Raw genomic sequence first — 27,494 nt, 5'->3', positions numbered from 1 at the left:
TATAAAAGTTAGTCCTAAAGAAATTATATGGCACTATAAAATTGTTCCAAAGCATTCTTTCTATTTTATAATTTTTTTACACATTTTTTAATTTTTCTTTTTTAAATTTATGATTATTAGTTAAAAACTAAAATATCTAATTATAAAAATTATAATTGAAGTAAGTTGATTTCATTATTATAATTGCAATTGAACAGCTAAGCGTATAATAAATAATCGACTAATTAATTTAAACATTTCTCTTTTTTTTTCTACTTTTTCTATTTACTTTTTTTTAGATTAAATGATTGTATATACATATATTTTATATAAAAACTTATAAAAAAAATGTGTAGATAACGAAAAAAATTTGTTTTAACCGTTTTTTTTTATAACTTTAACGGAATATTCTTAATATTTAATAGAATATACCTTTAAAACTAATTAAAAATAAACATTTATTAAATATATTAATATAAATTCAAATTGTTTCAACTTAAAATGTAGAGCAATTAAACAATAGGAACTATGGCGCAGATGAATAATATGGCAGAACAACAAGAATTTTACGTGGTTCAGCAGTTAACTCTGCCTGGTTCACGAGTCTATTTTATTAAGACTTTGAGTTTTTTGGAAATCCTTCAGAGATGAATTCTCCAAAGTTTCTCCCAAGATATCAGAAGATCGGTCATTTACAAATGTTCATGAACTCTCTATTTATAGACAGTTCTCAGAGTTCATTCTCACACATTTCGGAAAGATACTTCTGCTTATTAATTAAAATAATGGTATTAAATACTGTAACTCCTATATCCAAGGAAATGTCCCCTGAAGACCAGGAAATACGTAACAGACTTGTTAATATCCCTTTAATGTTGGGATGTTACAACAATAAATATCTTTAAACGTACGAAACGCGATACATCAGATGACTCATCAAATCTTCAAGATCAGCAACCAGCATTATGTCGGTCAAGGTTTACGGATAAGTTATGAACTAGCCGCCTTATTCCAAGACCAGCTCGGAGCAGATAGACACCATCGAGGCTGTTACATTTCGAGCTTGTACTCTTTAAGCTCGGGCTACTTGATCCGAAGACACCCGACAACAGATATATCCCGATGCTATGTTCTTTCGAGCTTAGAAAGAATTTTGAGGTTATATGTCTTCGAGATTGCCGTCTTGCTTCGAGGGTTTGACATCTGGACCATGAACATGCGTTTTATATATCTCGAGCTCACATTTGACGAGTCCAGCTTTCGATGTCACAATCTCAAGTCTCGAAATCTGGGTGTAGCACAAATATTATAAAATATCACTATTATAATAATATTTAATATAATACTACATATTTAATCGTTATATTAATATAAATTCAAATGTTAATAAATATCAGTATTATAATAATATATAATACAAAACTAGACTTTTGGTAATTATAATATAAATTTAAATATTATTATGATAATAATATATAATATATCATCCTAATTAATATACTAATTAGGATACAAGACTATATATTTAATAATTATATTAATATAAATTTAAATATTGTAAAATATTATTATAACAATAATATATAATAGATAATCTTAATTTTTATTAAAAAATTATCATTTATATTTAAAAAAGAAAACATGTTATTTTTTTATTTGATCTAACTTATATAAATATATATTCATATTAAATAACAATAAATATTATAAATCTCTTATGTACAATAAGTGTGTAGATAATGGAAACTTTTGGTTTTAACAACTTGTTTTGTTAACTTTAACGAAATATGTTAAATATTTAACGCATTATACTTTTAAAACTAACTTAAAAATAAATATTTATCAAATATATTAATATAAATTTAAATATTATAAAATATCATTATTATACTAATATTTAATATAAAACTACATATATAATAATTATATTAATATAAATTCAAATTCAAATGTTATAAAATATCATTATTATAATAATATTTAATAAATATATTAATATAAATTTAAATGTAATAAAATAGCATTATGATAATAATATATAATCCTATTTTTTTACTAAATATATAAATATGAATTAAAATATTATAAAATATTATTATTATAATAAAATTTATGTTATCCCAAAAATTGGACATTTGTGACGTGGCACCAAAATTGGACATGTGGAGTAGGATGGGCAGACCGCCCAACAAGTTGATCGGTATATACCTGTAGGGTATACGACAAGTTACTGCTTGACATATTATCTCTGAGGCTCAGCTGCTCGACAGGACTCCCAGGAAACTTGTTGATCAATATAATAGTCACTGCTCGGTACGCCTACCAAGAACGCAGTTGGTTGATATGACGAACAACATACCTACTCGAAGGAAAGTAGTTAGACCTTTTGTTAGCTCTCTGCAGGAATCACCCCGAACCATCCGCAAATAACGTCTATCAGCCCAGAAAGCTCGGTCAAAGCTCCTAAAGAATAGGGAAGCAACCACATGCGAGAATATAGAGATATTTTCCCATCAATTACGCTCGGGCGCAACCCCTGGGTGACATGATTAGTATAAATGCAAATCCTCCACCACAGTGGAGGGGGTTCACGAAAATTGCCTACCGATCAACACCAGAAACATACTGAGCAACTTGGCTTGGTACCTAGCAGCGATTCTGTCATTCTGCATTATTTTTCACACTTAGATATCTATCTGTATTTATTGGTTATCTTGTGTAAACCTTTAAGATCAATACAAAACTAAGAGGAAGTAGGTCATTACCAATTATTGGGGCCGAATATCTATAAATCCTGATGTTATTTATTATTTATTGCTCATTATTATCAGGTTTTGGGCTTATTTATGGTTCATTGATTGTCTAATTAAAAGCTCTCTAATTAATTATTTGACTCCACGTTAGTTGGCTAAAAAACCAGTCAACAATTTAATACAAGACTAGATATTTAATATTTATACCAATATAAATTTAAATATTATAATAATATACAATACAATACATAATCTTAATTTTAGATATTATAAAATATCATTATTATAATAATATATAATACATAATCTTAATTTTTATTAAAATAATTATCATTTATATTTAAAAATGTTATCATATTATATATATTTAAAAAAAAATGTAAACAATGTTTTGGTTAAATTTTTCATTTAATATGTTTATTCTATTCTTTTATATATAGTGTTATTTATTTATTTGAAATATTTATATGACAATGACACAAATTTAATAAATATAATTAATAAATTATATAAATAAAACTAAACAAATGTGCATTGCACGTTGCTTGTATCTGGTATATTATATATATGTGTCGTGTGTATATATAGTATAATTGTAACTACATAAGAAATTATAATAATATTTATTTTCTATTAAGAATAAACAAGATTATTATCTAATTATTAAGTATAATTTAAATAATATTATGAATGCTTTGTACTTTAAATATAGTAGTTTGTGATATAAAAAATTATCATTTTATATATATCATATTAAGAAAATATTAACAATGTTGTGGTTTAATTTTTTTATTAAAATATTTATGTAATTCTTTTATATATAATATTTTTTATTTATTTAAAATTTATATAGCAATTATACAAATTTAATAAAAATATTTAATAAACTTTATAAATAAAACTAACAAAACATGTATAGTTTCTTGTATCTAGTTTTGTTATAATTAATAGCCATTCAATAAAGTAAAAAGATGTTGATTTAGCCATAGTGCTACTAGGAACAAGTGGCAGTGCTATTTATTTTCAATAAACTTACAATAACTATTTAACAAAATAACACTTTGAAAAAATTGTAATGGTTTTTGATAATGAGCAGTGAGGATTGGTGCACGAACTTGCAGAGAATACTTACTGAATACTTACTGCATGTGATAAATGAAGGAAGAGATCTAAAGTGGTACGGCCACTAACCACCTTCATCAACTCACTCTATTTTATTGTTGTTTTTTCCTATCAAGATCAAAATGAGCTTAAGTGATTTGAGTTTCTTGAGATTGTTGGGTATTGATTAGAGTTTTAATACTGTGATGAATACAACTAGTCTTTTGCTACTAAATAGTGACTCTAAACATTTATGTTTTACATAGAGTATTTATAGCAGACACATGACATTATCCCTGCCTCTTGCAGTAATGCCATCCATACACGTTATGTGGATTAGGCAATCCCGAATGTAGCCATTGGGTTTGTCTCAATTTTTGCCAACCTAACTTTAACGGCATTAAAAAAAAATTTGTTTATAAAATGAAAACCTAGATATATAGTGTTAAATTATATTTTTGAAAATGTAATTTGTTTTAATTTTAAAATATTGAATATGTAATTGATAAAAAATTTAAAAATATAAAAAAAAAATGATAGATTTGTAAGATTTTAGGATATAATGATTTGAATTAGAAAAAAATATGAAAATAATATTTTCTATTTTGTAGCTTAAAGTTAGAATTATTATTTAGATTGAGAATTTAAAAACAAACAACCAATTAAGTATACATATGGGTCTTACCAATTTTTAATTTTAAAAATTATAAAATTAAATTTAAATTCACTACCTTTAGCTCTTAAGTATTGTAGAGTTTAGCCACAATGGCTGCCATGTCACTTGTCCCAAAAATGATACAAATGATTATTATATATATTTTTTGAAATAAAACCTCAGTACCTTGATGTAAGTTGGTCTATAATAACTACTCTGTCAATTTATTAACTAAAAATAATTTAATCTTGTATGAACAAAAAATTTATAATTCATGTCATTTTAATATAACATACTATTCACGTGTGAATTTTTCAGTAAAAAGATTAGTCAATGTTTTTTTTAAAAATAATTTACTTTGTTATACTCAATATTTGATATGAATAAGATCCAATTGGGAAATATGAGAAATTAGCTCGGTAGAAAAGACATTATGAATTAAATTACCAAGAATAAATAGTAGTGGATAATAAGTTTATGCTCGGAGCAATGGTGAAGAATTTTTTTTAAAAAGGCGAGAGGATTGGCTTGGATGGAATTTGACACTTCAACTCGAAGGAGGGTCAACTAGGGATGAATATTTGACCAATCGAACCCGCAAAATCTGCAAACTCGCCTGACCCGCAACCCGAAAGCCTAGTTTTTGACAAAACCTGTCGAATTCGGGTTAAATCCGGTCTTAACCTGTCATGGCTTGGGTCGGGTTTTGAATGTTCGGTATCGCGGGTTCGGGTTTAGACCCAAAACCTGAATAGCATGAAAATTTAGACCCGAATATATAGGTTAATAAATATATTATATGTAAGAATTTTAGAAATGAGAATCGTAATATATATAATATATGTTAGAATCATAATAGTTATTTAGGAAAATATGAATTTTTGTTTTTTTGGTAGTTTTGAAAGTGTAAAAAAATTGTATTTTAGAAAATTTTGTACCAAAGCCCATTTTCAGTTCAATTGGCCCAGCCCAACCTAGAATCCGACCCGACCAAACCCGATACCTAAATTTGAACAAAATCTCGAAAAATTCGGATCGAATTCGGTACCACTTTTCTCCATCTGAAACCCGCAAAACTCGAACCTGATACACATAAAACTCGAAAGTCTGACCCGTGTGCACCCCTAGGGTTAACTCATGAATCGGCTCGAATAGCGAAAGATATCAGAATAAAAGTTGTTAATTTAAAATGGTGTTTCGCTTTTTAAGGAAAGTAATTAGATATATGTCTATGATATTAATAATGATAGTCTAGATTGTATTTCAAATTCAAAAGTAAATATTTTCTAACTTCTCCCTAAAAACGTGAGAGAAAATCTGATACTAATCCTATAAATAGACTTGCCATTATTATGTATGAGCAAGTTCGCCTTTTGTACTAAAAATTTCTGAAAAAATAGTTTCAAAGCTATATAACTAAGAAATATCAATAAAATTAACTCGTGAATTATGTATATTTTAATTACTAAGTTATAAAAAAAAAATCTCATTGTTCATTTTAGTTTAAATTACAAAATTAACTTTGTATCATATTGTAATAATAAAAAAAATATTTTTTTTGTTAAGAAACAAATACAAGAATCCTTATATAAACTTCCATTTCAAAATTCTAACCAAACAAAGTAATCATTATTTAAAAAAAAATTCATTCTCGTTAATTAATAAAACAAACCATTAAAAATCCTAAAAAAAAACTTAAAATTTAATACATATTACTTTGTTATACAAAAAATAAAAAACTCATTTAAATCTAAAAAAAATCAAACAAATATTATCAAAATAAAATTTTTCAAACAATCAAACCTAAAAATCTTTATAAATAATAAAAATCAAACCAAAAAACTATATTCAAGAATAGTTAAAATCTAAAACCATGATGGCTTTTTGGTGCAATTTTAGAAGCATCTTTGCACTCTCAAAATAGTAAAAACTTATTTATATTTGTCACCATGATAATAGAGTAGTTGGTGCGTTAGCTTTCATTAAATCAAAGGAAGTAGTTAGTTGATTTGTTACAAATTAAATATATAAATTTTGATAAATGAATCTAATACAATTATATATCCATAACAACATATTCGTATATTGTATCAATAAATGATGATTGCATTCTATTTTTCGTTGGTGGAGTTTTTCCTACTTGAGTTTCCTTTATGCTTAAATGTTAAACATTATTTTATAACTAACCAGTTACCATATATCTGATTTTTTATTTTTTCTCTATATCATTTAAATACTATATTTTTAAATATTTTATTTAACTATCAATAATATCATAATATCTTTTAATATTTATAAAATCTACTCATATATCATATCACATAATTATATTATAATACTATCCATAAAAAATAACAATAAAAATTTATTAAAAAATGAAATATAATAATATTATAAAATATAAATAAAACTCATTTATTAGGTATATAACTATATATATAAATATATAAAAAGAGAAAAAAAACAAAGAGAAGAGGATATATATATTTATGTGTGTGATTTTATGTATTTATGAATAATGTAAGAGAGAATATGAAAAATTAATATTATATGTTTACATAGATAAATAGTGTGTTACACATATAGCTATGTACTATAGATGAAGATAAACTTTTTTGAAAGATAAAACATCCATTGTAGATTCATTTTAGTACATTTTGGTATAATTTTACTTATTTAGTTATTTTAGATGATTCATTTTAGGACATTTACTAGTGAGTTAAATCATGAAGTATTTTCTATGCGTGAATACCTTCTTAATATCTATTGAAGTGCCTCTCGAGCATTGTCAGTTCATGTGATATTACTCGAGTACTCTTCTGCTCCAAGCTAGGCTTCTATCGACTAGGTTTATTTGTGGAGATGTTTTTTTTTCTTCAGTTGTCGTTTGCAAGTTATGGGTATTAAAAAAATACCATCACGTTTCCATACCCACTGATTTGACGGTTGTAAGCTCTCTCAATACCAAAAATCAGCAAACCACATATCATAGATTAGACCCATAAAAAGTTTGAACTCAGAAATCAAACTGAAAGTGGGTGCTACTTTAATGATTGTTTCAAATTACTTACAGTAATCAAAGAACCTAATACTCAAAGAACTCAATTATTAATTGACCATAAAACACTTGTAATCTTTCAAGAAGATTTATTATAGAACTGAAATTAATCAAACAGAGTTTACAAATACAACTTACAAACAGCAATACAGAATATAGATTGACTGTACAATCAAATCAATCTATGTACACCAATTTGTAACCAATTACGATCTATAGCAAAAACTTGACAGAGATCCTTCTTCGAACTCCCTTCAAAGAATCGACTGAACTCCCTTCAGTGAACGTCTGTTCCAAGCTTTAGCTGCTCCTCTTCAAAAGCCCAAGTAGATCACTAGCTTCTTCTCCACACTTATCTCTGCACCACAAAGAAAAGTCCAAGAAACAAGATCTACAATCTAGGGTTTTTTTCTCAAAGAGTTAGTTGTTCTGTTTAGCATAATGATCTATATATAGAAGGAACAGAAACAAGTGACAAGGGCTTGTCACGTGGACTGCCAGCTGGAAAAGACCATTATTATTTTAACTAATAACTAACCTGTCAAAACAGTGATAACCCTTTATACAGTTGAGATAAAACAGATCGAAAGCTAGACAAGACAACATGCATAATTTTTGACAATAAACAGCAAGAGCTAAAACTTGACATTAACAATCTCCCCCTTTGGCAAAAATTATGATCAGTGCATAATAGAGTCAGTAAAACAGCCACTAAACATAAACCAAAAACAAAACACATATTACACCACCAACTTCTCAAAAAACAGCCAAACCCTTCAAAGACAAATACCCAACAGCATTCAAAAGTCTGCACAGAAAAAAAACTAAACTACAACTGAAAACTATTAAAACACAATGTATTCAAAAGTCTGCACAGAAAAACTAAACAACAACTGAACACTATTAAAACATCTCCCCCTCAGTGATCAGAATTGTAGCCCATTTTACTGAGACTCAGGTCTATCTGGAGACTCCCCCTGGATAGATGCACCAGGAACACTGGACTCCCCCTGAGATGAAGCTCGAATTTGAGCCAACTGAGCCAAGACCCTCCTCTCAAATTGCAAAGTGCGCTGTCTATCCTTCTTGTAAGAAGTCACAAACTCATTGAAACTTGCCCGAAACTGATGCATATAGTCAAACAGCATAAACCTCCAGCCAGAAGTTGGAAAACCAGGCAGCACAGGGTCAGAGGCTGGATCAGTGGAAGGAAAAACCTGAGGAACTTTTAAACTTCGAAGAGTGCTGTCAATTGCAGGAACTGATAGAAAAACCTCTTGAGCAGTGAACTCTGGAGAAATGGAGAGAGCCAGTCGATGAAGTAGACATGGAAAAGGTAAAAAAGACCTTGTGCCACGAGACACAGCCTCATTATAAATCCGATCAAATATGATGGTAGACAAGTCAATAGACACTCCAGTGCCAACAGCAAACAAAAATCGAGCCAGAGAAGTACCCACAGTAGACTTGTGAGTATTAGGCAACCAGTTTGAGAGAGCAACTCGAAAAAGAAGCCTATAATATGATGTAAGGGCAGTAGCAGGAATGACACCCTTATTATCAGGCCATTTAAACTCAGGAGAACCGGTTAACTCAGCAGCAACCAAGTGTAAGTCAGGGGAATAGTCAGAGCAAAAAACAGGAGATTTAACCACAGGCAAATTCAGAACTTTAGCAATAGTAGATGGAGAAAAACGAAACCACTTGCCCCGACAAAACACTTTAAACTGATTGGGATTAGAATATTCCAAAATATGTTTGTCAATATTAGAATAAATTTCCCGAACAAGATTCTGAGATGGCATGAGTAGATTAGAGACAGAATTAATCCAACCCCTAGAAAGCATGGACTCTTTAAAGCGAGGAAAATCATCTAAAACGACATTTGATTCCACATTTAACAGTCGAAACGACATACGATCTTTATACTTCTGAAACTTCCTAGTGTTGAAAAAGAACATTAATGGGGGAAGGTCAGAACTACCACTAGGTGGAGCAGACGCAGGAGGAGCAGGAGACTTGGGAAACGATGCTTTTTTCTTTTTAATCACAGGAGAAGATTGAGGTTGTTTAGAACCCAAAGAAGACCCAGATTTTTGATGATGGACCGAAGGAGAAGGAGAATGAGATGAAGAGGGCTGGGAAAGCTTTTTCCGAGGAAGAAGCAACTCAGGACCTAAAGACCTCTTTTTGGTAGAACCTTTGGACGGCGAGGGTTGAGAAGGGATAGATGGGGAAGGAGAGGAAGACACACCGACAGGGGTTGACGACTGGGAACGGGTGACACGCCTAGAAGGAAGGGATTTAGACGAGGGTTTACGAGCAACAAACTTAATGTTTCGACGCACTGATTTAACAGACCCAATAGCAGATTTAACACGCACAACCTCTGATGAAACAAGAGGAATATTAGGGAGAACAGAGTCGGATGATTTACCTGAAGAGGGATCAATCGCAACAGCCATATTTGAGCCGTCAGCAGGGACGAGCACAAACGAAGGCGACTGGGAGACAAGCGAAGAAGCTAACCGGGACCGAACTGGAACAGCAAGAACCTTTCTAGGAGAGCCCACAATTTTAGAAGCCATGGAATGAGCAACAGCAAAAGATGAAACTCAAAAAATAACGATGAATAAGATGCCTGGAAGAATAGTATGTATTTATAGTGCACAAAACCCTAAATCAATAAAAATAAATCATTGAGCAACAAACTAATAAAAAAAGGCTCGGCCCAAAAACAAGAAAGAGAAGATGAGTAGACCCAAACCAATTGTGATATATCAAGATGATTCTGAGATATGACAGACAGACCAAAAAAAAATAATCAGACCAGAGGAGAAAAAAAAAAGAGAACTCTTTAACCAAATGACTAGAACAAAACAACACTCATAACATAAAAATTTCAACAGGATGCTGAACCAGAATTTTTCATGAGTGTGTGAAAAAGTGTCCTCATGCGAGTCAAAACGACTCACTCCCTCAAAAACTCTCAAAATGTTTTTTTTTTTTTTTTTATGATTTTTTTAAAAAAAATTTTAAAATTTTTTTTTTTAATTTTTTTTTAAAAAACAACCAGCTATGGCTTTCACTCTTGACCAGGGATGTAGCCGTCTTCTCTAAGGCAGAAAATACTCAAGAAGAAGGAGCAAACTACTCAAGAGTAAATCTTAAGAGAAAGCTCTTCCCATTGCACCTGGCAAGGTAGCCTTTTTAGCTGAGAAAAATAAATGGTTCAGATGAACAACCAATCCTGGAAATAGAAATGAAATAAGAGTGTTCTAGATAAAGAAACTCAAATAGAGCAAACTCCAATGCATTTACGTAAATGAACAAATATCTGAGAATTTAAAGCTTTGGTGAACAAGTCAGCATATTGAGCTTCAGAAGACACATGAGATATCACAACTGATTTTGATTATACCAAATCTCGAATAAAATGATACCGAATGTCAATATGTTTAGTCCTAGAATGCTGCACAGGATTTTTTGAAATATTAATGGCACTAGTATTATCACAATACATGAGTAAAGTGTTTTGAGGGTAACCATAATCAACAAGCATCTTATTCATCTAGAGTAATTGAGTACAACAGCTGCCTGCTGCAATATATTCGGCTTCAGCAGTGGAAAGAGAAATAGAGTTTTGTTTCTTGCTGTGCCAAGATACTAGGTTGTTTCCCAGATAAAAACACCCTCCAGAAGTACTCTTTCGATCATCTAAGTTTCCAGCCCAATCTGAGTCACTATATCCTACTAATGACATATTGGAGTCATTTGTGTACCATAGACCAAAGTCAACTGTACCAGCAACATATTTCATTATTCTCTTAACAACTGTAAGATGAGACTCAGTGGGAGTGGACTGATATCTAGCACACAAACCAACACTAAAACAAATGTCAGGTCTACTAGCGGTCAAATAGAGTAGACTCCCTATCATACTGTGAAAAAGTGTTGGATCTACAGGTTTTCCTGACATGTCTTTAGTAAGCTTAGAGGTTGTGCCTATAGGAGTTCTAGCATGCTTAGAATGATCTAGACCAAATTTTTTTAACATGTTAAGAGTATATTTCGACTGGGAAATAAAGATTCCAGTGGATAACTGTTTGATCTGTAATCCTAGGAAAAATGAAAGATCACCTATCATGCTCATCTCAAATTCGGACTGCATTAACTCAACAAAATGATTGATAGCACCAGGGCAAGTAGATCCGAAAATGATATCATCTACATAAATTTGAGCTACGAATATACCTGGATGCAAATGTCTGATAAACAGAGTTTGATCTGCATTTCCCCTGACAAAACCATTGCTGAGAAGAAAAGAGGTTAACCTGTCATACCAAGCTCTGGGTGCCTGTTTCAGCCCATATAATGCCTTTTTTAATTTGTAGACATGATCTGGTAAATGAGGATCAGTAAACCCCACTGGTTGTTCCACAAAAACTTCTTCTTGAAGAATCCCATTTAAAAAGGCACTTTTAACATCCATTTGATGGAGCTTCATTTTGAGGTGACATGCAATGGCCAGAAGCATACGAATAGATTCAAGACGAGCTACATGAGTAAATGTTTCGTCAAAATCAAGACCCTCCACCTGATTATAACCTTGAGCTACTAGACGAGCCTTATTTCTAGTAATATTTCCAAACTCATCTGATTTGTTTTTAAAGATCCACTTGGTCCCCACAATATTGGACTCAGCAGGTCGAGGAACTAGCTCCCAGACATCATTTCTCTTGAATTGTTCAAGTTCTTCCTGCATAGCACTTATCCAATGTTCATCTAGCAAGGCTTCCTTGGCAGATTTTGGTTCTAACAAGGATAGATAACATGAGTGACTAATTTCACTTGCTGCTTTTCGCCTAGTCACCATGCGGTCAGATGGATTACCAATAATGACTGATGGAGGATGAGCTTTTGGAATCCATGAAGGAGGACCATTTTTATACAACTGAGCAGGAGATGGGACCACTGTATCTGAATTAGTAGACTTTTGAGGATCAAAACTGGGAGGAGATTCATCTCCAATATTGCTAGATTGATCAGACAAAGATGTTCCAGCTGACTGGGAAGGGGAAGCAATTTCTTCAGTAATAGGTACAGTGGGAACAACTGGTGAAACAGATAGGACAGGTGGGTCATCATCTTCACTAGATGCAACTTTATCCTCAGATTCATCAAATCTCACATTTACAAATTCCATGACGGTATGAGTGCGCTTGTTGAAAATGCGATAGGCTCTACTGTTTACTGTATACCCCAGAAATATTCCTTCATCACTCCTTGGTTCAAATTTGGCCAGATGATCTCTGTCATTCAGAATAAAGCACTTACATCCAAAGATATGAAGATGAGCTAGATTTGGAGTCTTACCCTTCCAAATTTCATAGGCAGTCTGAGTTGTCCCTGTTCTGAGATGAACTCGGTTGCTAATATAACAAGCGGTATTTACTGCCTCTGCCCAAAAACGAGTGGCAATCTTCTTCCCACAGAGCATTACCCAAGCCATCTCTTGAAGAGTTCTATCTTTTCTTTCAACTACACCGTTTTGTTGAGGAGTTTTAGGAGCGGAGAACTCATGAGCAATACCAAGATGATCACAAAATTCAGCAAAAAGACTATTCTCAAATTCCTTCTCATGGTCACTTCGTACCCTGTAAACTTTCATAACCTTTTGGAGTTTTTCATTTTGAAGTTTAAGGACAAGAGCAGAAAAAACTCCAAATGTATCAGACTTTTCTCGGATAAAATTTACCCATGAGTATCTGGAATAGTCATCTACACACACCATCACATATCTTTTCCCACTAATGCTCTCTGTTTGCATTGGTCCCATCAAGTCCACATGTAATAGTTCTAAAACTCTTGAAGTCTGCAGAAACTTCACTGTAGGATGAAAGACCCTTGTTTGTTTACCCAATTGACAAGGTGCACAAACCTTTTCTCGACTGACTTTACACTCTGGAACTCCCCTAACTGCCTTGAGCTTGATCAATTTCTGCAGGTCTCGGTAGTTTAGATAACCCATTCTATGATGCCACAAATCTGATTTTTCGAGAATAGTTCTATTACACAGAACTTCACTGTCTAGCTTATAGCAGTTGTCAATTGATCTTTTGCCTGTTAAGACCATTCTTCCATCTGACGAAACAACAGAACAACAACTGTTAGAAAAATTCACCAAATAACCCGAATCACACAGCTGACTTATACTGATCAAGTTAGCTTTCAGCCCCTCAACGTACAGAACATCCTTTAAAGATGGAAGATTCTTCAAAAGAAGTTCCCCTTTTCCTTGAATAGCACCTTTGTTTCCATCACCAAATGTAACAGCTCCTTCTATCTTATCTTGATAGTTGATCAATAGGTGCCGGTTTCCAGTCATGTGTCGAGAACAACCACTATCAAAATACCACTGGTCATCCTTAAATGCAGACAGAGATATATGAGCCACACAAGCTTTTGTATCCTCAGAACTTGTGTTAGGACAGATGTCAAAGGGAACATGAACAATCTTCTCTGAGGACCTCAATCCCTCCTTTCTCTCAACTAACTTTTGGAGATAGTTCTGTAACTTGAAACACTTTGGGCGTATATGACCTCGTTTGTTGCAGAAGTGACAGACTGGAACAAATCTCCCACTAGTGAAATTTTTTTGCAAACTTGGCCTGCTCCAGGATTCATCTTCTTGAGTCTGAAGATTTGTAGATAAACTTGCATTTGACTGACGGCTTTTGGAAGAAGAGGGATCATCAATCAGTATCTCCTTTCCGCATTTGTTTAAAAACCTTACCTTGGTTCGAAACCCCTCTGCTCCTAATTCATCACGAGGTTTTTTAACTTTCAAAGCTTCAAAACGTAAGGCCTGCAACTGCACATTCTTATCGTCAATCTCCCTTAGTAATCTTTTGACTTTTCCCTCAAGATTTTTATTACTCAGAATTAATTCTTGATTTCTTCCTTCAACCTGCTTTACCTTCTTGATCATAGTCACCCATTGATCATACATTTGTTCATAAGCAGATTGTTGATCCAGACTTTTCACATCAGATTCTCCAGACTCATCATTCTCACTTTCATTCTTACAATTTGATGAGGCCATAAAAGCAACCACGCATTTATCTTGATCTGACTGTTCACTGCAAGATTCTTCTTTCTCTTCATCACTGTCACTCCACGTTACTGCCATAGCCTTTTTCTTCTTTAGAGTATTGGCACATTCAGCTTGAATGTGACCAAACCCATCACATTCACGACAACGAATTTCTCTATTTTTCCTTTCCTGTGAAGTCACAGATCTTTGATTAAAGGGCATAATCTTTTTTGGACCATTTTCTTTTCCACCAAGATTTCCTCTCCTCATATTTCTTTTCAAGAACTTGGCGTAGTTTTTCGTAAGAAATGCCACTTTATCTTCAGTCAGGCCATCTAGCATATCACCTTTCTCTACCTCCTCTTTGTGTACGAAGGCAAGACTGTTGCTGCCCTTATCCTTCTCTTTTTCATGTTTCTCTTTTCCCCATCGTTTTAAAGTCATCTCATAGTTTTGTAAAGAACCTATCAGCTTATCCAGATCCAGTTCTTCAACATCATGTACCTCTTCAATAGATGTAACTTTAGCTTTAAAAGCTCTTGGTAAGACAGCTAGAACCTTTCTGACAAGCTTCGTGTTTGAGTAGGTCTTTCCAAGGGCATATGACTCATTTGAAATGTCACATAATTTGGCATGAAATTCTGCAACAATCTCTCCCTCCTCCATATTCAAGTTTTCAAACTGAGTAGCTAGACCCCTTAATCTTGCTTTCTTAACCGCTTGAGTCCCTTCATTCTTTGTCTTCAGTTTTTCCCAAGCCTCTTTAGCAATTTCACAGTTGTCTATGACTTTCATCTGATTTGTAGAGACTGCATTGAAGATAGCATGAAGAGCTTTGGAGTTGAAATTAGCCTTCTCAATCTCAGTTTCAGACCATTCACTCATCGGTTTAACAATTTCTACCCGATTTTCAGTAATACTCGGAGCTTTCCATCCATCCACCACTGCCATCCAGACTATTTCGTCCACAGCTCGCAGAAAAGCCCTCATCTTGGTTTTCCAATAGGGATAATTTGACCCTTCCAACATCAGAGGTCTTGAAGTAGATCCCCCTTCTCTGAACATATCCATTTCGTCCTGCACACAAGATAAGCAGATACAACACGAAAAAGAACAGACAGAACAAGAATTTCCCAGAAAACAGATTCACAGAAAAATCACTAAAGCAAAGAAACCCAAAGTAAAAATATCAAACAGATAGAGATCGATCTTTAGAAACCATGCTCTGATACCAAATTGAAAGTGGGTGTGCTACTTTAATGATTGTTTCAAATTACTTACAGTAATCAAAGAACCTAATACTCAAAGAACTCAATTATTAATTGACCATGAAACACTTGTAATCTTTCAAGAAGATTTATTATAGAACTGAAATTAATCAAACAGAGTTTACAAATACAACTTACAAACAGCAATACAGAATATAGATTGATTGTACAATCAAATCAATCTATGTACACCAATTTGTAACCAATTACGATCTATAGCAAAAACTTGACAGAGATCCTTCTTCGAACTCCCTTCAAAGAATCGACTGAACTCCCTTCAGTGAACGTCTGTTCCAAGCTTTAGCTGCTCCTCTTCAAAAGCCCAAGTAGATCACTAGCTTCTTCTCCACACTTATCTCTGCACCACAAAGAAAAGTCCAAGAAACAAGATCTACAATCTAGGGTTTTTTTCTCAAAGAGTTAGTTGTTCTGTTTAGCATAATGATCTATATATAGAAGGAACAGAAACAAGTGACAAGGGCTTGTCACGTGGACTGCCAGCTGGAAAAGACCATTATTATTTTAACTAATAACTAACCTGTCAAAACAGTGATAACCCTTTATACAGTTGAGATAAAACAGATCGAAAGCTAGACAAGACAACATGCATAATTTTTGACAACAAACAGCAAGAGCTAAAACTTGTCATTAACACAAACCACTACTTTAGAGCCACCATACTCATTCGTCACTTATGTGCTACCGTGCCCAGCTAATAGAGTTTCTTATGATGAATGAATATAGTTACCTAATTTGTCACCATTTAAATATTCAAATTTGAGTAACTTAATTAAATACAAAGAAAATTATATTTAAATTGATTCTTATTTTGTAGGCTTATTGAATCAACATTCATTGGCTTCTTAAATGTAAATTGCATTTTGTTTTTGACATAGAGTTGGAACCATACTCCTTATTCTCGAGCATATCTTACCGTCCTATTGCGTGTTGTTCCACAATTTACAAATGCACTTCTAAATTGATGTGTTTGAGGCTTGCGGGAGTGCTTCCTTCCTTGGTCAACCAAAACCAAGGAGCTTTCATTAAGGGTAGATCCATAGCTCACAATGTGATGATGTTGCAAGATCTTTTGAAGAATTATAAGAGAAAGACAATTTCTCCTAGATGCACCATCAAAATAGATATAAGCAAGGCATATGATACTGTTAACTGGGATTTTCTTGAGGCTTTGCTCAATGCCTTCAACTTTCCTGAAAAATTTGTTCAAAGGGTGATGATATGTCTTCGGTCAACAACCTATTCTATTACTATAAATGGGAGGGTGCAAGGCAGCTTCAAAGGTGAGAAAGGGTTGAGACAAGGTGACCCGTTATCTCCTTTGCTCTTTGTCCTAATCATGGAATACCTAACTAGAAGACTTCAACTAGCTGCTACTCACTCTTTATTCAGGTATCATCCTATGTGTAAGGGATTAAATCTCATTAACCTCTGCTTTGCAGATGATTTAATCCTTTTCAGCAAAGGTTCAAGGCAGTCAATGTTAGTCATTAAAGAGGTGCTGGATTAGTTCAGCAAAACAACAGGGTTACATATCAGTGAGGACAAATCGCAGGTCTTCTTTGGTGGTGTTAATTCTAATGAGAAGAGTGCTATCCTCAGTGATCTTCATCTCACAGAAGGAGTGTTCCCTCTCAAATATCTGGGGGTGCCTCTTAGGCCTACTAAATGGAAAGCTGAAGACTGTGGCATTATTATCAAGAAAATAAATCAGAGGCTGCATTCTTGGGCTAGTAGGCATTTATCTTTTGCTGGAAGAATTCAGTTGATTCACTCTATGTTGTTTGGTCTTCGTAACTACTGGATGAGCATCTTTGTGCTGCCTCACAGTGTGACTAAGGAGGTTGAGAAAATTTGCAGAGGTTTTTTATGGGGTGTTAATGGTAATAGGAGTAAAATTCATGTTGCCTCTTGGGATAAGGTTTGTCTCCCGAAGTCTTATGGGGATCTTGGGTTCAAAAATGGGATTAAATGGAACCATGCTATCCTTGCTAAATTTGTCTGGGCTGTCACAGGAAAGAGTGACCTGCTTTGGGTCAAATGGATCAATTCCATTTATCTTAAAGGTGCCCCTTTCTGGTCTTATGATCTTAAACCAGACACGAGCTGGTACTGGCGTAAGCTCTGTCAGTTGAGACAACGATTTACAAGATCAGATATTGCAGCTGTTGGTTGTTCGGGTAAATTCAATTCTTCAGCTCTTTATAAGAGTTCTTTAACTCAAACTCATATCTGCCACTATTATAAAGCTGTCTGGAATTCTTTGATTATGCCTAAGCACCGTTTTATGTTGTGGCAAGTGGTGAATTCCCAGCTCCTAACCAGAGATAACATGGTCAAGTTTCATCTTGACTTGGGTTCCTTGGACTGCTCTGTGTGTGGTGACAGTTACGAAACTCATGAGCACCTGTTCTTCAGATGTAGCTTGTCTTGTAGAGTAGTTGATCAGATATTTGATTGGTTAGGCACGAATGCTTGGCCTAAGGATTACAATGGTTGGACTAGTTGGCTGAATCTGAAAATGGCCGGAATGGTGCACTGTATAAATGTTGCTATTCTTGCAGCAATCAACTATTGTATCTGGATTAATAGGAATAAGTGTATTTTTGAAGGCTGTTCCGATTCGGTCTCTCATATTGTGAATGATGTTAAAAATATAGTGAAGTACATATTACATTTAGTAAAAAATAGAAACTTGAATAGGCTTGAGAGAAATTACTTGATGAGATTACTTATGTAATTAGTTTGTACTGTTTGGTGGAGCTTCCTTTTTAGGTGCTTTTGGAGAGTTGGAGGGTGTGAACTTCCTTTTTAGGAGCTTTTGGAGAGTTGGAGGGTGTATATGTTCTGTTGATTAATGAAGTTCTCATTCTTCTTCACCTCAATTTTTTTTTATTAGAAATTTTAATAAAATTTTAATAAAATATTTTAACATCACTAAAAAATAATATAAAAGCCTTTACTAAAACTCTGAATCTATTGAAAGCCTCACTTCTTGCTAAAGTCTGGCTTCGTCACTAGCTCAGTATATCCCCAAAGGTTTCGTAAGCTAGTTATTGGTCTACCAAACACAATCTCACCCATCTACCAACATTGTTGTCTCAATGATTTAACCAAACTACTGACGCCCCCATTTCATGGTCTTTGTTGCAATCTCATTTGTTTGTTGTTGTCAACCCTTAGCCTCGTCGTGATCTTGCCCAACCCCATAGTCTCATCTCAATCTCAAACCTAGTTGCATTGTCTTTCTTGCCCCATCATCCTATCGCCATTAGACATTGTTTAGATCCCTAGATTATTGCCTTTTCTTTGATTAGGTTTTATGATTATAATTTTGATTTTGTTTTTGGTTTTTTTTTCTTTGTTGATTAAGTTGTAGGGTTTAGGGTATGTTTAATTGATTTTAGTATTTAAAGGTTAAATATATATATATATATTAAGTTTCTAATACAATAAAAGTTTAAATTTATTAGTGTTTCTTTATAATTTTAATAAAAAAAGTCCAGTTTTTTCTTCATATTTTGGGTTTTAATTTAATTTTAACGATGTTTTTAGTTGGTTCTTTTATTTTTTTCAACCATATTTTTAAAAATAGATTAAAATTTTATCAAGAATCTTTTTTCTATATGTTTTTTAAAATATAATTTTTTTTAACATTTTAAGTTAATGGTATGCTGCGAATTAAATTTTTAGCATACACTAGGACTTAAGACTTCGCCGCAAATTTCGGAAGTGGGTGGAAAGTATATATAGGTTAATGGGCTTTTCATATCGAAGTATCTATTTTGATCGTAGATGGTGGACTAGTAGCCCAATTCTGCATACAGAGCCAACCCCATACGTTCCCAAGTAAATAGAGGATCCATTCGTTGTGGCATTTCATCGAACACATCGTCTCAGGCGGCTACGTTTATCGTATCGACAGAGAACTAAAGAGTAGCTGTAATCTCGTGAGTCATCCTCTATACTTTTTCCTTTTGTGTTTTTGTCCATGAACTTCGTCGCTAAGCGTCTCGGTCCAGTTAATCTGTCCGTTAACTCTACTCCAAGTCCTGCTTTCTTCTATTCACACATTACAAAATTTGAAATTCTTTGTTATGGGTTTCAGCTTTTGACTCCTGGGGTACGAATTAATTCATAGTTTTTAGTTCTATTTGTTTTATTACTTTGTAGTTTTAATGGGTTTTAGGCTTTCTCTCTTTCTGGTCCAATCGGGACTGCCTCAACTGTATGAACAGTGGAACTAGCCACAAACCACAAACTTTAACTAAGTTACCTATTATTAGGTTGGTTCCGTACTGAATTAGCGTGGGAGAATGTTGAAATGAGTGTAGTGTTTGAGAGTTAAGATGGCAGTACACATATTTAGTTTTAGATATTCCCGTAGATACCTTTTGTTTTTCTTTGATATTTTCATAAGCTCATTAGTTCTTTGATGTTTAGGTCTTTGATTTAGGTTGTATAAATATTTGGATTTTTGGTTGATCTCGTTTGCTATTGTGTCTCAACTTCATGCAATGTACTTCTATATGTTACTTCAGCGAATTGGTTTTTGATCGATCTTTTATACGAGTTTATAGTATATTTTTTACGGGTTTAACAAAAACCAAGACAAGAGTAAGTTTTTTGGAGGCAGTAGAGTGACACGCAAAATTTTATCGAGTGTTATGTAGATAGTTTTTGCTATATATGTGCTATGCTTAGTTCTTGCGTTTGCATGCATTACACTTATCTGCCAATTGCCTTCTGTGTTTGTAGCACAGCCCCCTTAAAGTCAAGGGAAGGAAGCCTTCAATGGAGGCCACTCAAAATGAGAAAAATACACTCGAGAAACTCCCAAATTCAGAAGCAACTACTTCAGAAGTACCCCAGCAGCCTTTGTCCAAGAACGCCCAAAAGAAGCTGATAAAGCAGCAGAAGTATGAGGCAAAGAAAGCAGAGAAGAAAGCACAGGCAAAGGAGCAAAAGAAGAAGGATGGAGAGAGGAAGCGAAAGGAGTGGGAAGAGACGCTGGCGAGCCTCCCTGAGGAGGAGCGCTCAAAGCTTATTGAGTCCCGTAAAAGCATGAGAAAAGAGAGAATGGATAAGAGGTCAGAAGAGAGGGAGAGAAAAATCGAGAGACTCACCAACGCCAAACTATGTGGCCAGAACATCATCATAGACATGGAGTTCTCTCACCTCATGACTCCCTCCGAGATCAACAGCTTAGTTCAGCAGGTTTTATCTTCTTAATTTCCTTCTAACCACCAATTTTTGTTATGATGTTTATTCATGATACTCAGTTTTGGTAGAGTGAAATAAGTTTTTTTTTTTTTTTTTTTTTCTGAATTGGCTTCTTTTAAGTTAGGAAAAGTTGCCCTTCGAAATTGTTTCTAGTTCATATATTTGTGTTAGTATTTTCCTTTTTCTCTTCGAAATGATGTTTTTATACAAGAGTCTTTCTTTATTGTCTGAGACTCTGAGGCCCATCGTCGCCTCCTTCATTCGAGGTGTTTGTAATAAATTGTGATAAGTAGTTGATTAGTTTTCATCGGTGGCCAATTCAAATTCATTTGTGCTCTGCGTTCTAACTTCATGTGATGTCTCTTCATATTGACAAATCTGCAGATTATGTATTGCTATGCAGTTAATGGAAGATGTACCAACCCCGGCCATCTTTGGTTGACTGGATGCGCTGGAGAGGTGGGTAGTCAATTGCAAAGGCTCCCTGGATTTGATAAGTGGATAATCGAGAAGGATAATCGATCATATATTGAAGCTTTGCAAGACCAAAAGGAACATCTGGTGTATCTGACAGCTGATTCAGAAACTGTGCTTGATGAACTTGATCCAAAGAAAATGTATATCGTTGGTGGATTAGTGGATCGAAATCGGTGGAAAGGGATAACAATGAAGAAAGCACAAGAGCAGGGCATCCAAACTGCAAAGCTCCCAATTGGGAATTACTTGAAGATGGCTAGTTCCCAGGTATGAAGTTAGTAGCATTCTTTTATTATCATAACTACATTCTAAACTGGTACTACTAATGTTAACCGAACTTTTAAATGCCCAAGTGGCAGCCTATCACGATTTTACCACTTTCTGACGGCAACTGTTCTCTCAATCTGAAGAGGTCGCTAGTTAAGATCTCTGCACAAATATTGTGATGCATGCAAGTAGATGATTTACAACTTCAGCTTTCAGAGAATTGAACTGTTTAAAACTATAAATATGGTTTGTAACAAGTAATATATTCAGTTTATAATTTTCCTAATCAAAATGATCAATAGACACACTTGTCTGGAATACTTTAGAGTTTAAAAAATAATTATCAGTCAAGATTACTATTTGGGACGATGTAGGAACAGATGACATTGTGGTTTTGAGTGCAGGTCCTTACAGTGAATCAAGTGATCGAGATACTCCTCAAGTTCTTGGAAACCAAGGATTGGAAGGATTCTTTCTTCCAAGTAATTCCTCAGAGGAAAAGATGCGAAGCTGACAAAGAAGAGGAACAACATCATCAAGTAGACTTAGAAGACGATGATCAATTTGATGCCAAAAGGCAGTGTATTGAAGAAGTTCCCTAGCATTGTTTTGTTTGTTAAAGGGTCCATCAATTCAAGGATTTTTGTCTTGATTTTAGATTTTAGGTAACAATCCTTTCATGATGTGAGTGCTCAAATTTATCTTTCTTGAGCAAGAAAATTAATTCCATATAGATTTTTTTTTCTTTGAATGGAACTTTTGAGAGAGAGAGCTCAAGAACAACTTTGTTGACCTGTCCTTTGTGGTAAAGATCTGTCTTTCACTTCAGTCCATTTTGAAATATTGGCCCTACCGCTACCGCAACCGCAACGTAAAAGTATTCGAAAAATTAATTATATAAAATGGTAATTTGATGTGATTATTTTGTAGGTCAATCCATCATATTATAATATTTATATTTATTTGAGAAAACAAAATTACCAGCGATGCTTCCATAGCATAGTGGTAGTGCGTTCGCTTCGTAAGCGAAAGGTCGCGAGTTCGATCCTCGCTGGGAGCTCTTCGAATATGCTTGTGCTTTAATTTTATTTGTTTTCAAAATGATATTGGGCTTTTTAAATTTGTTCCCAGCCCGGTTCAACTTGCAGTCGGTCCTTTTCCATGCTTTCGCTTATAACGGAGTTGCATTACAGAATCTGAGTGAGGCATTTTAGCAAACAGATTGCGTGAGGCGTTTATTGCTCTCAACTCTACCGAAAGCTAAGACAGCGGTGAGTTATCAGTCTCTACTTTTGTTGTCTTCATTCTTCATATTGGGCGTTATTAACGTTGTTTCTGAGAACAAAAAGAAATGTCGAGTTCGGTCCAACTCTCTTTTGCTTATTGTTACTTTTCGACCCTGGTCTTGCTATTCGCACATTGCGAAATTGGACACACATTGTAAATGGGTTTTAAGTTTTGATTTTTTTTTTTTTTTTTTACATTTCATTTAAAATAATCAGAGTGTACTTCATCCAACAAAAAGAATGGAAAATTCACCACCAAAGAGTATGCACAGCTAATTTAGGTTTTGAATTGTTAATTCACTACCTTTGTCTGAAAAGTTTGTTACTATACGATTCTATTGCAGAACATGAACAATGGAACTAGCCACATACCACATTTTCTGACTAAGTTATAGTTTGGTTGCTACTTTACTGAAGAGTGTGAAGAGAGATTGAGTTGAGTGAAACAGTAGCGTTTAGTGTTAGAGAATTCAGATGGTATTGGTGTCCAATAAATAATTGATTTTTAGACCCTCACCTGTTTGATAAAAGGACTCTAAATCTCTCTCTCTTTTTTTTTCTTTTTCTTTTTACCTCTTCAACATTTTCATGGCCACACGCTTTGTTTTTCTGTTACCCACCGCCTTTGTTTTTTGTTGTTGCAATTAATGAGAATTTTGAGTAGGTATGTTAAATTTGGCTGCATGCATTGAGAAATCAATGTTTGTCCATCTACGTTTACTTAATACAAAACCACGTGCTGTACTTCTTCTATTGTATTTTAATTTCCCTTGCAATTACCCGGGAGGTTACTATGATGAGGTTTGACCATAATGCTGTAAAAAACTTGTTAGATTTAATTTGTGGTTGCCTCGGATTGTAGTATTTTTAAGTTCCGTACATATTTAGTTGAAGAAAAATGGGGATTGTTTGTGGCATTTCTTGATTTTTTGTTATTTTATACCTTTCTAAAATTTTGATTATTTTGTTATTATAGCTCTTCCCAGACTTCCTTGTTGCAGGATTGCATATCTAGGAGAGGGGAACTCATCTATAACTACAACTACAACTGTAACTAATCCTTGTTTTTTGTTGTTAATTGGCTATTAATGAAGATGCCTCCTTTGTTGTATGCCTTGACTTAAGTTTGGTTTCACTAATTTTCAGCTGTTCTGAATATGCAAAGCATTAAAAATGCCATCTTGTGGCATGTCAGAGCAGGGGGGTCAGCTGATACACTATTCGCTGCAAAGGGGAATATGCTGAAACGGCTAAGCTGTCAGATGTGCACATCAACTGGAACCAACACTGATCAAATAATGGGTCGAGTGATTGGACTAGTTAAGAAATTTGATAAAATTGATGCCTCTAAGGTATATTTTTATTTACATCTACTTTTGTAGTCCATGTTATAGTTTCGTGAAATAACAGACCTTCAGTTGCTCTCTTTGTGTTAATGTAAATAACATGGAATGTCGATCACTCACTCACTTGACCTAATCAGGTTACCGAAACAGCTGATTTCCAAAAAGACTTGAACCTAGACAGCTTAGATCGAGTAGAGCTTGTTATGGCTTTTGAACAAGAGTTCTCCATTGAAATTCCCGATGAGAAGGCAGACAAGTTGACTTGCTGTGCTGATGTTGCTAAATTTCTAGTTAAAGGGGCTGAGCAGAAGTCTTGATCAGCATTTTGAATGGAATGTTCTTCAAAAGCAATGCAACCCTTTAAGGATTTTGTTTACCTGGTTTTCTGTAACTAATCTTAAAATTAAAATGTTGCTTGTCCTCCTTGTTTGAGATGTTTCCATTCATGTTTAATATTGTGACTTGTAAGATTTTTACGATATGCAAAAGCCATTTCTTTCATTAAGAGATAGCTCATTATCTAATAATGATGGTTTGTTGCGTGGAAGAACTTTTCGTATTGTTTAGAGTACTTTGCTAGGAATATATCACACAAAGCATATATATATATATTATAAAAACAAGATTGTATACATTTGCGTCATATGTACTCTCTTTTCTCGCGTTCTTTTTTCCCTCTTTTCTTACACATCTGCAGCTATATTGACGGGAACGAACCTCAGTAACTCAATTCTGTGACTAAAGCGCCATCTTCTGTTGCTACTGTTGCATCCCAAGTAAGCTAACAGATGATCTCTCTACAATATCATCTTTCAGTTGTTTTCTTTTCTAACGCATCCTTGTTTTGTTGTAGATGTCAAATGTTGGAACCTCACTGCTCCGGCATCATAGGTTCGAATTCCATTACCAACCGAGGACAAACTCAGGCTCTTGTGCCTCTTGACATAAGCCGGTTTGCATAAGGAGTTCTTTGGAATTCGAAGAATTTTAACCGAACATTTTTTGTCCAATTTGGGAATAGCATGCAAGTGGGAAGGAAGGTCAATGGTGAAATCTCCATATTCATCTGTCACACCTTTAATCCAACTTGATTTACCCTTTTGTCCATTTATATGGCAGGTAACGCCAACAAGAGCCCCTGTAGATATGATAACATTTCAATTATTATAATGAAATGAATGATCAGTTTCAATGTGTCGTGCATAAAAAAATTATGTAAAAAAAAAAACTTGCGTTGAACTCAATTCTAATTATTTCAATATTTTATTTGTTAGTCATCCTTTTCAGTATAATTAAATCCGTGAATTCATGCAGGCAATATAAGGTCTTACAACGATGTTTTCTGCTATATATATGCATTTAAGTCCACGTTTATTCTTTTAGTGTAATTAAAAACAAAAATTGTTTCTTGACGTGGGTTTCCCATGTTTTGATCTACTCTAAGTCCTAAGCAAGCTGGGAGAGTTAAATTGTTTCCAAAGAAATAACATGTCAAAATCAAATTAGGAGTTATTAATTTTCAACTGTCCAACTTAAATATTAAATTTCTGTCGATTGCTTCAAAAAGGTCTTCTCTTCATATGAAGAAATCAGAAATAAAGAGCTTAAAAAATTATTTCGAGGATGAGACTGTATTTGTCTAATTAGATGGTTTGTTAATTTTTAGTAACACATACTCATATAAATATATATTAATTTTTTTTGAGGTATATTTTGGTGAAATTTCTACATCAAATTAAATTGATCATAACTCAAATCACCATATCTATATCTATGATGAATCCAAGAGAACTTCAATAAACTAGTGTAATATATAGGGATTTACATATATAATCACAAAAGTGAACAAGAATATTAATTTAATCCTATACACAATTATCGGGTAAACATCATATATAGGCATATGCGAAGGGATAAAAACCATTAATTTATGTTCACAATCATGAGATTACTTAATTTTTTTACATCAAAATATTTGCCGTGATAAAGCAATGAAAAAGACAGGCAGCAAAGAATAAAACGAAAAGACTAATGAAAGAGAATAAAATTTATTAAAATACAGATTAATTTTTTAGGACGTTCGTAAGTCTTAATTTTGCTAATATAGCTTAATTTACATATTGCATTAACTATTTCAATTCGTTTGATAGGAAAGGAGAAGAGAAACTTCGGAAGAAAGGTGCAGAGTAGTGGTCAAAGTTAGGCAAACTAGCAGCAATATATGATGCAAAGTTTGATCTTTCATCTCTCTAAGAATAAAGTGGCCTATGCATCGAAGATTTTATTAATCTATAAACTTAATTTTAATAAATTATTGAAAAATAACACTTAATATATAATGATGAAGAAATAATTAGAAATATTACTGACCTGAAACTGGCCATGCATGGAGCTGAGCTGCATGCAGACAAGTCTCACAAAGAACTGAGCCCGTAACGAGAACGGTGGAAAGCTTCTCTTCTCCATATCCGGCTATGGACGACAATTCTTCTCCGTTATACGCCCCAAATAGCTGGTTTTCTTCACGGTACTCAGCCATTGAAATCCCAGCCAGGAAGAAGACGGAGAGACTGATCATCAAGAAGATTGAGACCATAAAGTTGTAGAAGCTCATCGTCATCATCTTCTTCTTCGTATGTTAAGGTTTATTCTCCTTCTCCTTGTTGTGTTTATATATTTATAGAACTAACAAGGAGACAATATTTACAAGAAGTCCCTCTGCCTTAATTGGTTTTTATAGGCAATAAGTTCTAATGCATGGTTTGTTATATGATCATGAGATATATATGCCCTTTTCTATGGCTTGTATGTACTACCAAAACTGCAGCCTCTGAAGTTGACTCGATTGAATGAAATACCAATTTTGCCCTCTGACCCCACTGTTCCATACTTCTCCCTCTCAAATATTATTAAACTTAAACATCAAGATATATTAAAAGCAAAAGGGATTGTATTTTTATTAATACG

At 33.7% G+C, this 27,494-nt stretch overlaps 3 protein-coding genes and 1 non-coding gene across 11 annotated transcripts; 3 read left to right on the top strand and 1 right to left on the bottom strand.

The window, feature by feature from the left end:
• Positions 1–19,772: 19,772 nt before the first annotated feature.
• LOC133794724 (tRNA (guanine(9)-N1)-methyltransferase) lies at positions 19,773–22,639 on the top strand. 4 transcript variants are annotated; one of them, XM_062232104.1, is made up of 4 exons: positions 19,773–19,878; positions 20,687–21,145; positions 21,536–21,895; positions 22,300–22,639. In XM_062232104.1, the coding sequence occupies exons 2-4, from the start codon at positions 20,723–20,725 to the stop codon at positions 22,495–22,497; spliced, it is 981 nt and encodes a 326-aa protein (XP_062088088.1). In that variant the 5' UTR covers positions 19,773–19,878; positions 20,687–20,722; the 3' UTR covers positions 22,498–22,639. The 4 variants fall into 4 exon arrangements, with proteins under 4 accessions (XP_062088088.1, XP_062088089.1, XP_062088087.1 ...); XM_062232105.1 differs by having other exon boundaries at positions 19,782–19,878; positions 20,692–21,145; XM_062232103.1 differs by lacking the exon at positions 19,773–19,878 and adding an exon at positions 19,885–20,051.
• A 244-nt stretch (positions 22,640–22,883) lies between these two features.
• On the top strand, positions 22,884–22,955 carry TRNAT-CGU (transfer RNA threonine (anticodon CGU)). The gene has a single exon. It is a non-coding gene; the product is annotated as a tRNA-Thr (tRNA).
• Positions 22,956–23,000: 45 nt separating this feature from the next.
• LOC133794727 (acyl carrier protein 3, mitochondrial) lies at positions 23,001–25,077 on the top strand. Of its 5 annotated transcripts, none has more exons than XM_062232113.1 (4): positions 23,001–23,166; positions 24,158–24,202; positions 24,328–24,533; positions 24,665–25,077. In XM_062232113.1, exons 3-4 carry the CDS (start codon positions 24,339–24,341, stop codon positions 24,842–24,844), a joined length of 375 nt encoding a protein of 124 aa, XP_062088097.1. In that variant the 5' UTR covers positions 23,001–23,166; positions 24,158–24,202; positions 24,328–24,338; the 3' UTR covers positions 24,845–25,077. The 5 variants fall into 5 exon arrangements, with proteins under 5 accessions (XP_062088097.1, XP_062088096.1, XP_062088094.1 ...); XM_062232110.1 differs by having other exon boundaries at positions 23,004–23,166; positions 24,183–24,231; XM_062232111.1 differs by having other exon boundaries at positions 23,004–23,166; positions 24,168–24,231.
• A 35-nt stretch (positions 25,078–25,112) lies between these two features.
• Positions 25,113–27,276, bottom strand: LOC133794726 (uncharacterized). Its single transcript, XM_062232107.1, has 2 exons — positions 26,898–27,276; positions 25,113–25,665 (listed from the first exon to the last, which is right to left on the bottom strand). Exons 1-2 carry the CDS (start codon positions 27,148–27,150, stop codon positions 25,340–25,342), a joined length of 579 nt encoding a protein of 192 aa, XP_062088091.1. The 5' UTR covers positions 27,151–27,276; the 3' UTR covers positions 25,113–25,339.
• Positions 27,277–27,494: the final 218 nt, after the last annotated feature.

This window comes from Humulus lupulus, chromosome 8 (assembly GCF_963169125.1).
Source record: "Humulus lupulus chromosome 8, drHumLupu1.1, whole genome shotgun sequence".
Classification (NCBI taxonomy): Eukaryota; Viridiplantae; Streptophyta; class Magnoliopsida; order Rosales; family Cannabaceae; genus Humulus; species Humulus lupulus.
This window is presented reverse-complemented; position numbering and strand designations above follow the sequence as displayed.

Coding starts and splice junctions, on each gene's coding strand:
- LOC133794724 (XM_062232103.1), top strand. CDS start 19,920: ATGAACTTCGTCGCTAAGCGTCTCGGTCCAGTTAATCTGTCCGTTAAC. Junction 21,146..21,535: donor TCAACAGCTTAGTTCAGCAG/GTTTTATCTTCT, acceptor ACAAATCTGCAG/ATTATGTATTGCTATGCAGT. Junction 21,896..22,299: donor TGAAGATGGCTAGTTCCCAG/GTATGAAGTTAG, acceptor TTTTGAGTGCAG/GTCCTTACAGTGAATCAAGT.
- LOC133794727 (XM_062232113.1), top strand. CDS start 24,339: ATGCAAAGCATTAAAAATGCCATCTTGTGGCATGTCAGAGCAGGGGGG. Junction 24,534..24,664: donor ATAAAATTGATGCCTCTAAG/GTATATTTTTAT, acceptor TGACCTAATCAG/GTTACCGAAACAGCTGATTT.
- LOC133794726 (XM_062232107.1), bottom strand. CDS start 27,150: ATGATGACGATGAGCTTCTACAACTTTATGGTCTCAATCTTCTTGATG. Junction 25,666..26,897: donor CCATGCATGGCCAGTTTCAG/GTCAGTAATATT, acceptor TCATATCTACAG/GGGCTCTTGTTGGCGTTACC.